The sequence below is a fragment of the Hypanus sabinus genome, chromosome 4 (genome assembly GCF_030144855.1).
Source record: "Hypanus sabinus isolate sHypSab1 chromosome 4, sHypSab1.hap1, whole genome shotgun sequence".
Classification (NCBI taxonomy): Eukaryota; Metazoa; Chordata; class Chondrichthyes; order Myliobatiformes; family Dasyatidae; genus Hypanus; species Hypanus sabinus.
Window position 1 is genome coordinate 80,405,137 of NC_082709.1, and position 12,980 is coordinate 80,418,116.

Consider the following 12,980-nt stretch of genomic DNA (forward strand, 5'->3'; position numbering starts at 1 on the left):
TCCAGAACTTTAAAAAAAGTCTGTGTCATTACCATTTGCTTTCTACTACTGAGCAACTTTCAGTCTGAAGGAGGTGTAACCGGGTCCAACGGCTGACCATAGTGAGCTGGGAGACAGGTTACAAAGTGAACAGACACACCACAGTGCTTGGACCCTATTCTGTAATCCCCATGTCCCCCACCCCAATATAAATGAAAACCCATCGCAAACCCTGGACAAAGGTCAAAAAGAAACCCTGATGGACGAGTCAACGCCAAGGGGAAAGCTTAGACCCCTCTTTTACACGTTGGCTGTTTGTCAGTCTTTGCTGTGACTGGTTTTTTGTGGCTTCTATTGTGTTGTTTTGCTTTGTAGATGCCTGTAAGAAGATGAAACTTAAAGTTGTAGATGTACACATACTATGATAATAAATTTACTTTGAACTCAGAAAAAAAACTAGTTGATGAAGTCACAAGAGATTGCAGATACTTGAATCTGGAGCAACAGAGGTAAACTATGGCGATGAGGTCCAGGGCCAATCAAATCGCATCTCCTAATGAGACTGGACATCTCCAGTAGTGAAAATACTAAGCACAGGAGGGATGGGTTTCCCACTGCCCACGAACTGACCCACTACGTAAGCTGACCTGCGATAAAAGTTTGAAGAGTTCATGTTTGTGGCAGTGAAGTTCACGTGGGGTTTGAGGGCTGCTATCAGCGATGGTGCTTCGAAATGGACTGATATCATTAAGGTTATTATTGTCACATGTACCCTGATACAGTTAAACACTTTTGTTTGTGTGCCAGTCAGTAATCATTCCTCGCCTAGTTACTTTGAGGTAGGAAAAAGAAAACAGCATACAGATAGAGTGTTGCAGACAAAGAGAAAGTGCGGTGTGGGTAGACAAATTAAGTGCAAGGGCGATGATGAGGTAGCTGTTTTCGGAGCTGATTCTGGTCTCAGATCGGTGCTTTATTCAGTGTCGGGTGAAGATGGCATTGGGCCGTGTTTGGAGAGTTTGCAGTGTGTGGCTGTTGTTGACCGTGACCCTGACCCTGGGCTGTGAGAGGTTACAGTTACTGCAAGTTCTCAACACAGAGACTCTGCACAAACTGAGAGAAATGGTGAGTTGAATCCCAAGAGACGGGTCTGAAACACACGAATTTTGTTATGAGTGCGTGGAATGGGCTGCCGGTGACGGTGGTGGAGGCGGAAACGACAGGGTCTTTTAAGAGACTCCTGGATGGCTACATGGAGCTTAGAAGAATGGAGGACTATGGGTAAAGCCTGGGTAGTTCTAAGGTAGGGACATGTTCAGCACAGCTTTGTGGGCCAAAGGGCCTGTATTATGCTGTAGGTTTTCTATGTTTCTATGATAGGGTAGGGCCGACAGTTGTTTGGCATTGCAAGTTTGCATAAGTAATAAAACGGACATCCCCAGTATTTCATCTCTAACAGAGATTAACTTCTCCTCCCAGGGTGGCCCGTTTCCGCGGCACTGTGTGACAGAAAGGCTCTCTCTGAAATCCAAGCCCCTGAAGCTGGTGAAATTTACAAAGCACTTACAGGTGAGTGTAACCTGGATATTATTTTCTATTCCCACCTTGTAACCCTGAACTACAACTGATTACAATGTCCATTGCCCACATCTCTGTCAAGATGGCAGAAGTATTTCTCTTTTTCAGTTCCTTAAAAGCATCTCATTTATCTCTCTATATCCTATAAGCTTTGAACATCTCCATTCCATTAAGAATATCAAGGCTAGCGGAAGGTTTTGTTTTGAATCAGGCTTAGCGTGGAGGGAGCAATATACCTGAATTGTCATAAAGGTGATTTATATGCTACATCATAAAAGTTACGATGTGAAATAAGATCATAGTATTGTGAGTATGCATTAACTTTTATGGATTAGTGATTAAAGGTCAGAAACAGTGGGGATAAATAATGCTGATTAGTTAGCTATAATTGATATCCCAGTTATATTCCTTATCTTTTATAGATGAAAACATTAGATGGTGGCATATCCACATTTGTTTTATGGTAGCAAACTAACTAGAACAATTAAGACGTGAAGAGGAAGCAAGGTGAGCTCAAAGTGAAACACAGTAAAGCAGAAGGAAGAAATTTACATGGGACATGGAGAATGGCAGTTGAATAACGTAAGGAGATTCATTTTGGTAAGAAGAGAAACACTGATGAACTGGTAAATATTTTGGCTTAGAGTGCTATCTTACTACGCTTGTTTGCAATAGGGCATAACATTTCTTTAGTGGTACAACAAGCAGATAGAAATGTCATGGTGTGCTCTCAGAAGACTGGGCCCAGCTGCGGACGGCAGACTCACGATTTGACCAAAGACCCAGAATCTCCATGAAGAGACAGAAACAGGAGGTTAGACACAGGGATACTAGCAAAGCCTCGGAGGAGCAACACCGCGAGACAATTAATTCTCTCTATCTCAATGACACCACTAAGGCATTTCTCACTTTTAATAACAGTCAACAATCCAACTTAAAGGTGCATTACCACCTCCAACTGAACCGGAGTGTGATGCAGAGAATTGGGGAAACACCTTACTACTTCTCTTTCAAATAAAACTAAATTGCACACCCGCCAAAAAAGCCCAATAAATTGCAAGTAATGAAAGAAGATACTGTGAATTAAGTTAAAATCACTCCCCATAAATTAATAAAGTTGTTCACGGAAAACAATCAACCCCCAAATATTGTAAAGAAGACTGCATTTGATTTCTTTCAAACTTATATGCTTCGCAATGTAATAAAACCATAAGTCCAGAAGACATTGGAGCAGAATTAGGCCATTTGGTCCATCGAGTCTGCTCCACCATTTTATCATGGCTGATCCAATTTTCCTTTCAGCCCCAATCTCCTGCCTTCTCGCCGCATCCCTTCATGCCCTGACCAAACAAAACTCCACCAACTTCTGCCTTAAGTATATATAAAGACTTGGCTTCCGCAGCTGCCTGTGATAATGAATTCCACAGATTCATCACTCTCTTGCTAAAGAAATTCCTCCTTATCTCTGTTCTAAAAAGACACCCCTCTATTCTGAGGCTGTGTCCTATTGTCTTAGGATCTCCTACTATAGGAAACATCCTCTCCACATTCAGTCTATCAAAGGCTTTCACCATTCGATAGGTCTTAATTAGGTCATCCCTCATGCTTCTGAATTCTAGTGAATACAGACCCAGAGCCATCAGATGCTCTTCATATAACAAGCTATACAATCCTGGAATCATTTTTTTGAACCTCCTTTGAACCCTCTCCAGTTTCAATACATCTTTACTAAGGCAAGGGCCCCAAAACTGCTCGCAATACTCCAAGTGAGGTCTCACCAGTGCTTTATAGAGTCTCAACATTACATCCTTGTTTTTATATTCTAGTCCTCTTGAAATCAATGCTAACATCACATTTGCCTTCCTCACCATATACTTAGCCTGCAAGTTAAAATTTACTGAATCTTGCACAAGAATTCCCAAGTCCCATTGTGCCTCAGTTGTTTTGTATTCTCTCTCCATTTAGAAAATAGTCAACTGTTTCATTTCTTCTATCAGTGCATGACCATGCACTTCCTAACACAGTATTCCATCTGTCATTTCTCTGCCAATTCTCCTGATCTCCCTAACTCCTTCTGTAGCCTGTCTACTTTCTCAAAACTACCTGCCCCTCCACTTATCTTCATATTGTCTACAAACATTGCAAAAGAGCCATTAATTTCATCTTCCAAAGAATCAGTACCAACACAGATCCCTGTGGACATCTCCAGCCACTGGCAGCCAGTCAGAAAAGGCTCCCTTTATTCTCCTGCCAATCAGCCACTGCTTTATCCATGCTAGAATCTTTCCTGTAATACCATAGCTTGTTCAACAGCCTCATGTGTTGCACCTCGTCAAAGGCTTTCAGAAAATCCAAGTACACAACATCAACCAATTCTCCTTTGTCTGTCCTGCTTGTTATTTCTTCGAAGAATTCCACCAGCTTAGTCAGGCAAGATTTTATCTTGCGGAAACCATGCTGACTGTGGCCTATTTTGTTACATACCTTCAAATACCCTGAGACCTCATCCCTAATAATCAACACCAACATTTTCCCAACCACTGAGGTCAGACTAACTGGCCTGTAATGTTCTTTCTTCTGTCTCTCTCCCTTCTTGAAGAGTGGAGTGACATTTGTAATTGTCCAGCCTTATGGAACCATTTCAGAATCTAGTGATTCTTGGAAGATAGTTACTAATGGCTCCACAATCTTTTCAGCCACCTCTTTCAGAGTTCTGGATTACATACCATCTGGTCAATGTGACTTATTTAACTTCAGACCTTTCAGTTTCCCATGATCCTTCTCTCTAGTTATGGTAACTTCACATACTTCATGACCCCTGAAACCTGGAATTTCCACCACACTGCTAGTGTCTTCCACAGTGAAGACTGATGCAGAATACTTAATTAATTCATCTGCTACTTTGTTGTCCCCCATTACTGCCCCTCCAGCATCGTTTTTCAATGGTTGACTATCCGTCCTCACCTCTCTTTTACATTTTATGTATCTGAAGAAACTTTTGGCATCCTCTTTAATATTATTGGCTAGCTTACTTTTGTATTCCATCTTTGCCTTCTTAATGACTTTTTAGTTGCCTTCTGGTGATTTTTAAAAGCTTCCCAATCCTTTAACTTCCCATTAATCTTTGCTCAATATTATGCCCTCTCTTTGGCTTTTATGTTGGCTTTGACTTCTCTTGTTAACCATGGTTGTGCCATCTTTCCTTTAGAATACTTCTTCTTCTTTGGGATGTATATATCCTGTGCCTTCCAAATTGCTTCCAGAAGATACAGCCATTGCTGCTCTGCCATCATCCCTGCCAGTGTTCTTTCTCTGGCCCACTCCTCTCTGTAATTCCCTTTACTCCACTGTAATACTGATGCTTCTCCTTCTCAAATTTCATGGTGAACTTGATTATATTATAATCACTTACCCCTAAGGGTTCTTTTACCTTAAGCTCTCTAAGCAATTCTGGATCATTGCACAACATCCATCCCAGAATGCTGATACTCTAGTGGGGTCAACCACAGATTTTTCTAAAAAGCCAACTCGTAGGCACTTTAGAAATTCCCTCTCCTGAAATCCGGCACCAACCTGATTTTCCCAGTCTACCTGCGTATTGAAGTCCTCCATAATGGTTGTAACATTGTACTTTTGGCGTGCATTTTCTCCCATTGTAATTTGCAGGCCACACCCTTACTGCTGTTTGGTGTCCTGTGTACAGCTCCCATCAGGGTCTTTTTACCCGTGCAGTTCCTTAATTCTATCCACAATGACATCTTCTGATCCTATGTCACATCTTTCTAATGAGTTGGTGTCATCTTTTACCTGCAGAGCAATGCCACCCCCTCTTGTCTTCCTGCCTATCCTTTCAATACAATGTTTATCCTTGGAAATTAAACTCCCAGCTATAATCTTTCAGTCACGATTCCATTATGCCGACTACATCATACCTGCATTCAGATATAACATCTTTACTCCTGTAATAGTATATTTTCAACTGTTTCATAATTATGACAGACGTACACAAAACTGATTGAAGTTTTCCAACAGGATATAAGGAATAATTAATGATAGTATGGCCAATTCTAATTCATATCAAAATAATTCCTTCCCTTCTTGTTTTATCCCCTTATGCCATAAGCCTAAGTTTTATGTATTCTATAAAGAGGTCTACCCTTACACCCATTATCCCACAAGGCTTGCCCTAACCCCCTAATTCTTAACCGCTTAGGCAACAAACGAGAGTACTCTTTTAAACAATCATCGAATGCAGGAAACCCATGCCAGTCACAATTAACATGACAATGTTAGACAGAAAGCACTCAGGAACTTAATAGGTCAAGTTAAGATGATGCTTAGTAAATAAGGTGCTCAAGAACCCAAGAAGCTTATGCTCTACGGCAAGTCACAGAGGCCACAGAGCTAATGACAGGAAAGCAGGAATTTGGAGTGCAAGTATAAACACCTTTAGTTGCAAATTGTCATCATTTTATTTGGTTCACATCTGACGTACACTTTGCAGTTTTGACCTAATTCTGTGCACAAGGTGCACCTTGCTTTTCAGTTGGTGCGCATTCATTAATCAGCTTTATTTCCTGGAGTGCAATATTTCCTAGAGAATATTCACAAATTTAAAAGAAAGAAATTTGATGCCTTTGAGATGTGGCATTTTGAAAGAGATTGTCAAGTTAGATATAGAAAGGCAGGTTCATTTGTCTGGTGAATCTGCAAACAGGCAGCATTGTTTCAGGATAAGGGGTCATCCATTCTGAACTATGATGAGGAGAAATTTCAAACTCAGAGTCTGTCACTTCTCTATTTCCAGGAGGCTTTGATTATTCAGTTATAATTTCAATGCTGAAGTGGGTCTAAAGGAATCTCAAGTTATGTGGATGGGTTGGGAAACCAACTTGAGGTTAGACATCATCCTTCATCTTACTGGGTGCAAGACAGACTAATTATGGTCTATTCCAGCTCTTACTTCCTATATTCTTATCTGATTCAGCCTTGCTCTCTTTAAATATTTGACTCCTTTTTAATTTCAAACTCCTTGAAATTTCAATTCATTTACCACCACACATCCTGTCATTCTGTCACTCTGCAACATTCTGTTAGCCTAATTTCACTCAGTGATTCTCACTGCAACAGTTTGCAGCAGGTTTGTGTTGACAGCATCACTTTCAGGATGAAATTTTGATGATAAAAGGGTAATTTGACCTAACAGTTAAGGAGGCCATTCTATCTCTCAAGTGTATGCAGGCAGTAGAGTAAACTTTAATTACCTTTGAATGAATTTTAATTTGCTCCTCTTTTATGCAATAGAGCAAATATTACCCTTCAATCATTTTCAGCTCCTTTTTAAATTTATTTATTGAGAAACAATGTGGTTTAGGCCCTTCCAGGCCATCAAGCCACACTGCCCAGCAACCTTTGATTTAATCTGAGTCTAATTAGCCTACCAACGGGCATGTCATTGAACTGTGGGAGGAATCTGGAGCACTCGGAGGAAACTCAGCCAGACATGGGAATAATACACACTCTCCTTACAGGCAAAAGTGGGAATTGAACCCAGGTCACCTGTACTGTAAAGCACTGTGTTAAACACTACACTACCATAGAATTTCTTGGTAGCAGGGAGTCACCAATACTCATCACCCGCTATCTACTAGGGTTCATTACCTGGGGTGGACCACGCAAGGGTCCCTTGCTTAATGGTATTAGCCATGGCGTAGAAAAGGTTGGGAACCCCTGCCTAGAGACCATATAAATGAATACGCCACCACTGAGGCTGAGGAAGTCCATCCAACCACAAATCACCATGCAAGGAGAAAAGGTTAATTCATGATGCATAGATAAAGCAACATTAAAGAAGATTGCATAATATGACATAATTTTATATAAAATTGAAAGAGATTTAATTAAATCTCAACCAGGGTCATACATACAAAAAATGTGACTACAAAAATATGAAGTGTAAGCTGACTATGTTATATTTGAAAACCATTTTGAAAGGTGTAAACAATTAATTTTCTTATGGACTCTGTCAGCCTTACTTATTTTAATAGTTCAACGCTGCATGTTTATATTTAGCTTGATTCCCTGCTGATTTGTGAACTTGATGTTAATCACACAAAAACACACATGAAAATAGGAACGGGAGTAGGGTACTGAGCAGCTGAATCCTGCCTTAATCTTCAATGTGATCATGGCTTATCTGCCCGAGCCTCAATTCTCCATCAATGCCACTTCCACTTACCCTAGAAATTCTCCTACTTTGCAAAAATGTGTCTGCTTTCCCTTTAACTACTTTTAATAACCTCTCATCTGCAAGTCTCAAAGCTAAAGGGTTCCAGAAATTCACCACCCTATATGAGCAGAAATGCCTGAGTTTCTCAGTTTTAAATCACTGTCCTTGTAATTACATTAGCTTGTAACTACATCCCTCTACTCAAAAATTTCCAACTAGTGGAAGCATCTTAAGATTTACCCTAGCATGCCCCCTATGGAAATTAGAAGTTTCAATCCAATAAGACCTCATTTTTCTAAGCTCCAAAAATAGAGATTCAAATTAAACTGCTCATGATAGACTAACTGTCTCATCACAAGAATTAGTTTCATGGATCTACTTTGGTCTGTTCATGTGGAACATACAACATTACAGCACAGAAACAAACACTTCTGTTCACAATATCTGTGCCCGTCATCATCACCATCATTATGTGCCATGTCTTATGACATGGGTGATCATGGTCTATCCACGACCATGATTGTTCTTGGCAAATTTTTCTACAGAAGTAATTTGCCATTGCCTTCTTCTGGGCAGTGCCTTTACAACAGGGCTGACCCCAACCATTATCAATACTCTTCAGAGATAGTCTGTCTGAAGTCAGTGGTCACATAACCAGGACTCATGGTATGCACTCAGGTGGGGTGGGGGGGCTAAGCAGGTGCTGCACCTTGCCCAAGGGTGACCTGCAGGCTAGATGAAAGAAGGAGCGCCTTACATCTCATTTGGTAGAGATATATTTCCATCCCACCAACCATATTGATGCCAATTTAAAAGAGAATTTCCTTCCTTAAATAATAGGACCGAAACTGTGCACAATTTTTCAGATATGGTGTCACCAATATTCTGTATAGATGTCAAAGTATTTCTAAACTTCAAAGTTATTTGAATAAGGGTCAACGTGCCAGTGCCTTCCTAACTACATGTTGCATTTGCCTACTAACATTTTGTGATTCATGAATAGTTAATCCAGTATAGACATCCTCTGTACTCCTCTCATTTGCAATCTTGTTTCTGTTTCATTTTAATGCTAATCTTTAGGCACCTAGGAAGCTTTGTCTATGAGTCCCCTTTGCACTCTGTTTTTATTTGCTGTTAACTTATGCCACATCCACACTAGACCGGATAAATCTGTAACCAACGCTTTTTCTCTTCATTTTGACCCTCCATCCACACTGAAACAGCGTTTTCCTCTCCCAAAAACAGAACTTTTCAAAAACGTCCTCCAGAGTGTGTAAATTTAAAATGCCGATTGTGCAGAATAGTGTTGACGGGGTAACCGGAGATTTCTAGAAATGCTGTCATGACGTGCCGGAACAGACGGTGGCAGCAGCGCGGCATTTCATTGTTTTCTTGAACGCAACCTAACAAGTTCAGAACAGACGACAATGAGACTGAAGCCAGAAGAGTTAGAAATGTACTCACCAAATACTTTGACCCATAACTTACTGAATAAATAAGTACACTCACTTTGCCCTGTTTTCTGTCCTTGCTCGTATGAAGTTGGTTTACCTATTTATGCAAGTACTTCTCTGACAATAGATGTGTAACAGCCTAATGTAACATTGTATGGAAATACAAGATAACACTGATGCAGACATGTTTTATACATTTAACAAAATGCTTTATTACTGCAACAGAGTTAGTCAGTTTTTCAATGTTCATCGTCAGCCGGGTCATACTGTCCGTGAACTCCCTGTCAGTTGCCTCCATATGCTCCAGTATTTGTTTTATTTAGTTTTAAGTCATCCTGTGCGAGAGCCAACAGCTGTCTGTCGTTTGGCAATTTTCTTTTAAGTTTTTCTAGTCTGTAACTGCACAAACATGCACTTTCTCAGCAAGATTCGACACCAAACATGTCGTTTGTTTTCTGTAGATGTGTCCTGCACATGCCCAGTAGGAGGAGATTCACCCAAATACCCATTTTAATGTGGATGGAGGTATTTTCAAAAAACGCTTGGTGTGGATGTCTATCGTTTTTACGCGAAGCTGGCATTTTCAAAATTATCCAGTTTAGTATGGACGTAGCCTTAGTGGCTTGCAATCCCAAACCACGTGCATCAGATTCAAATTCTACTTGTTAAAAACAAACCATTTCCAGTTTTATGTTTTCCTGTTTGTTAATTTCTTGTTCATGTTGATAAATACTAAAGAGGTATTAGCTGGGAAGATCTGTAACACCACTGCATGTGTTTTGCACAGATCCAAGAGGGTATCAATATTGTTCATCAAACATTGCAACAAATCACCAATGTCTACAGCATGAACCTGGATTCAGTCGCTTGGTCTAGGAAAAAAGTGGAACATTTCAGACTTTTTCTGGATCGGCAACTCAGAGAGCTGGAAGCATGTATAAGAAAACCAAGCTCAAAATCCAGGTCAAGAGGAAAGGACAAAATTAGGAAATACTTCAAGAAGCTGAGAAAGTTTCTCAAACAGAAGGTAAGAGAGCAGGTATACTGTATTATTCCGATGTAGAATCCAAATCAGGTTTATTGTTACTGACATATGTCTTGAAAATTACTGCTTTGAGGCAGCAGTACAAAATAATACATAAAAATACTATAAGTTAAAATAAGAGATATAAAAATAAATATGTAGTGCAAAAAGATAGCAAAATAGTGAGATAGTGTTCATGGGTTCCTGGAACTTTCACAGATGTGCTGACAGAGGGTAAGACACTGTTCCTTAAATGTCGAGCATGTGTTTTCTGGCTCTTGCACCACCTCCTTGATAGTGGTGAGGAGAGGAGAGGGCATGTCCTGGGTGATGGTGGTCCTTAACAATGGATGCCACCTTTTTTTTTGAGGCATCGCTCCTTGAAGATGTCCTGGATGCCAGATAGGCTTGGAGCTGGCTGAGTTTACAACCTTCTGCAACTTTTTTCTGATCCTGTTCTCCATTGTATTTTATGTTTTGCTTTGACATTTTTAGCAATTTAATACATGTGCCTGGGAAATAACCAAAGCTGAGACCAGAAGCCATTTACAGCAGCTTCTTTTCATACAAGCAAAAATCAGCAGGAACAACTGAATAAATTTCAAAGGCATTTTTTACACAACATAATAATGATAGCCATTTATTTATTATAATTACATTAATGATTATTTCAGTATGTGTTTGGTGGAATGCTAAGGATTCACTGGGAAAGATCTATGAAAAAAGCTGACATTATTTCTTCCATAATGAACTAACATACTGTATTATAAACAGCAATTTCAATTTGTAGAACACTATTTGCATTATTGCCTTTGTCATTTCTCATGTTCTAACTGAATGAAATGACCGAAGAGCTGTGTCAATTCTGAATTCTATTAAATCATTATAACTTCATGTTACTCTTTTGCAAAATAAGTCATGGCAAAGTGCACATTAAGCATGAACATCAAACCATTGCATTCCATGAAGAATTATTGAAAATAACATGTTTACAATATGTAATGTAAATTTAATATTGATATTATCTTGCGAGTTGAACTCTGTGCTGTCATTCCAAAAGCAAGTGCTATAGAGTTAAGCAGCTAGAGATAAGACATGTTTCACATTTAGCTTTGCTCCATATTCGCTTTGAGGATGATGAGGTTAGCTGAGTACTGCCTCAAGATTGGATAATGTTTTCAAGCCCTTTAAAGTGAGTTTGATTGACAACAAACCCAGAGAAATATTGACCTTTACATTTTGGCTTCACACTTTAGGATGCTCCGATTTATATTTATTTATTTATTGCGATTACTTCAAGGAAATATTAGTTTTATGCAATGTGAAATACTAATTCTTACATGTAACTGATGTTTATAAATTGAAGAACAATATTTCTAAAAAACAGAAAATTTTATCCTGGAAGAAAATATTTTAGTACAAATAAATTGTTTTAAGCATTACACCGAAATTATATTTATTACCCATTTGTGTCAGGCCACTTTTCGTTCTTCTGATGAATGTCTTTGAATTCCCATCCTGCCCTCTGTTGCTTTCACTCTCTATCTCTTTCGAAACTTTAAACTTTTGTTACCAGAATAACTTCCAAGTTTGTTGAAAATTACTGTTTGCTGTTTTTCTTGCTAACTGTTTCTTCATTAAGCTCGACATTGTATGTTCCAGATCTAAGTATTTTATTTGTTTGTTGCAGCAATAATTTACAAATCATTTCATACTTGTTTTCATATTTTTATTTTGTTGGTTCAATTTTACATCCTCCAATGGTCAAATTTTCATTGGCAAGGTGGGTGCTATTTATTGTTCCTTCAATATGATTCCAACTCATCTACATTGTGTAGTCATTCAACTGCAATACTCACTGCCCTTTAGTGACTTTCCTTTTGTTCATAAAAATATATTCTACACAGTTTTCCATGGTCATTTGATAGTACCTTGTAAGGAAGAAAATGATAAGAATTTAAGCACATGGTTATGAAGGGAATTGAGGTATATGGATGTTACAGAGGAGAACATTTAGTAAAAATTGGCATCACGGTTGATACAGCATCATGGGCTGAATGGCTTGTCTAATGCTGTACTGCTTTATATTCTATGCTAATTATATTCTAAAAGTTGTATTAAGGACTAGAGGGCCAGTTTGAGATTATATGTTTAGATGGTTGAGAGCTCAAATCTGAGGTGGTCTGTTCCAACTCCAACTCTTTTTATTATTTGATATTCAGTTTGATATGTCCATCCAGGGCTTTGAAACCATCCATTATGGGTTTTGTAAACCCTGAGGACTTATGATTGTCTAAGATTGGTCACTTTATCTTTTGCTGTATGGAAAATCACAGTCTTCAGAGAAACATTCAGGGGAATTTGAGAATGAACCTGGTACTTCACTGAGCTCATCATTTTTATTTCCTTTGCATGGCCTGCCATTTTGGCGTTCACAACCATAATGCTTCCATTCTTAGGCAAATATTTAAAAACCTAGGTTATTGATCCAGATATTGGAATTCAAATCCTACTCCAGCTGCTACGAACTTCAAATTCAAGAAATGCACACAGGAACGAAAATCTCGTGTGAGTAAAGGTGCCCACGAAACTAAAGTAAAAGAACTACTTCAGGTTAAAGAAATCTGCTAGCCTTTCACATGTGACACTAGATACGTTAATATGGCTGCCTCTTAATCGATCCTGGAAGTGCCCTGAGAAGACAGTTTGTGGTGTG

At 39.1% G+C, this 12,980-nt stretch overlaps 1 protein-coding gene across 1 annotated transcript in view; it reads left to right on the forward strand.

The window, feature by feature from the left end:
* The first annotated feature begins 972 nt into the window (after positions 1–972).
* The window catches only part of LOC132392132 (interferon alpha-1-like), a 35,263-nt gene continuing 23,255 nt past the window's right edge, over positions 973–12,980 (forward strand). The window contains exons 1-3 of the mRNA XM_059965981.1: positions 973–1,104; positions 1,459–1,548; positions 10,028–10,267. Coding sequence (XP_059821964.1) covers positions 973–1,104; positions 1,459–1,548; positions 10,028–10,267 — 462 coding nt within the window. The remainder of the gene's footprint in view (positions 1,105–1,458; positions 1,549–10,027; positions 10,268–12,980) is intronic.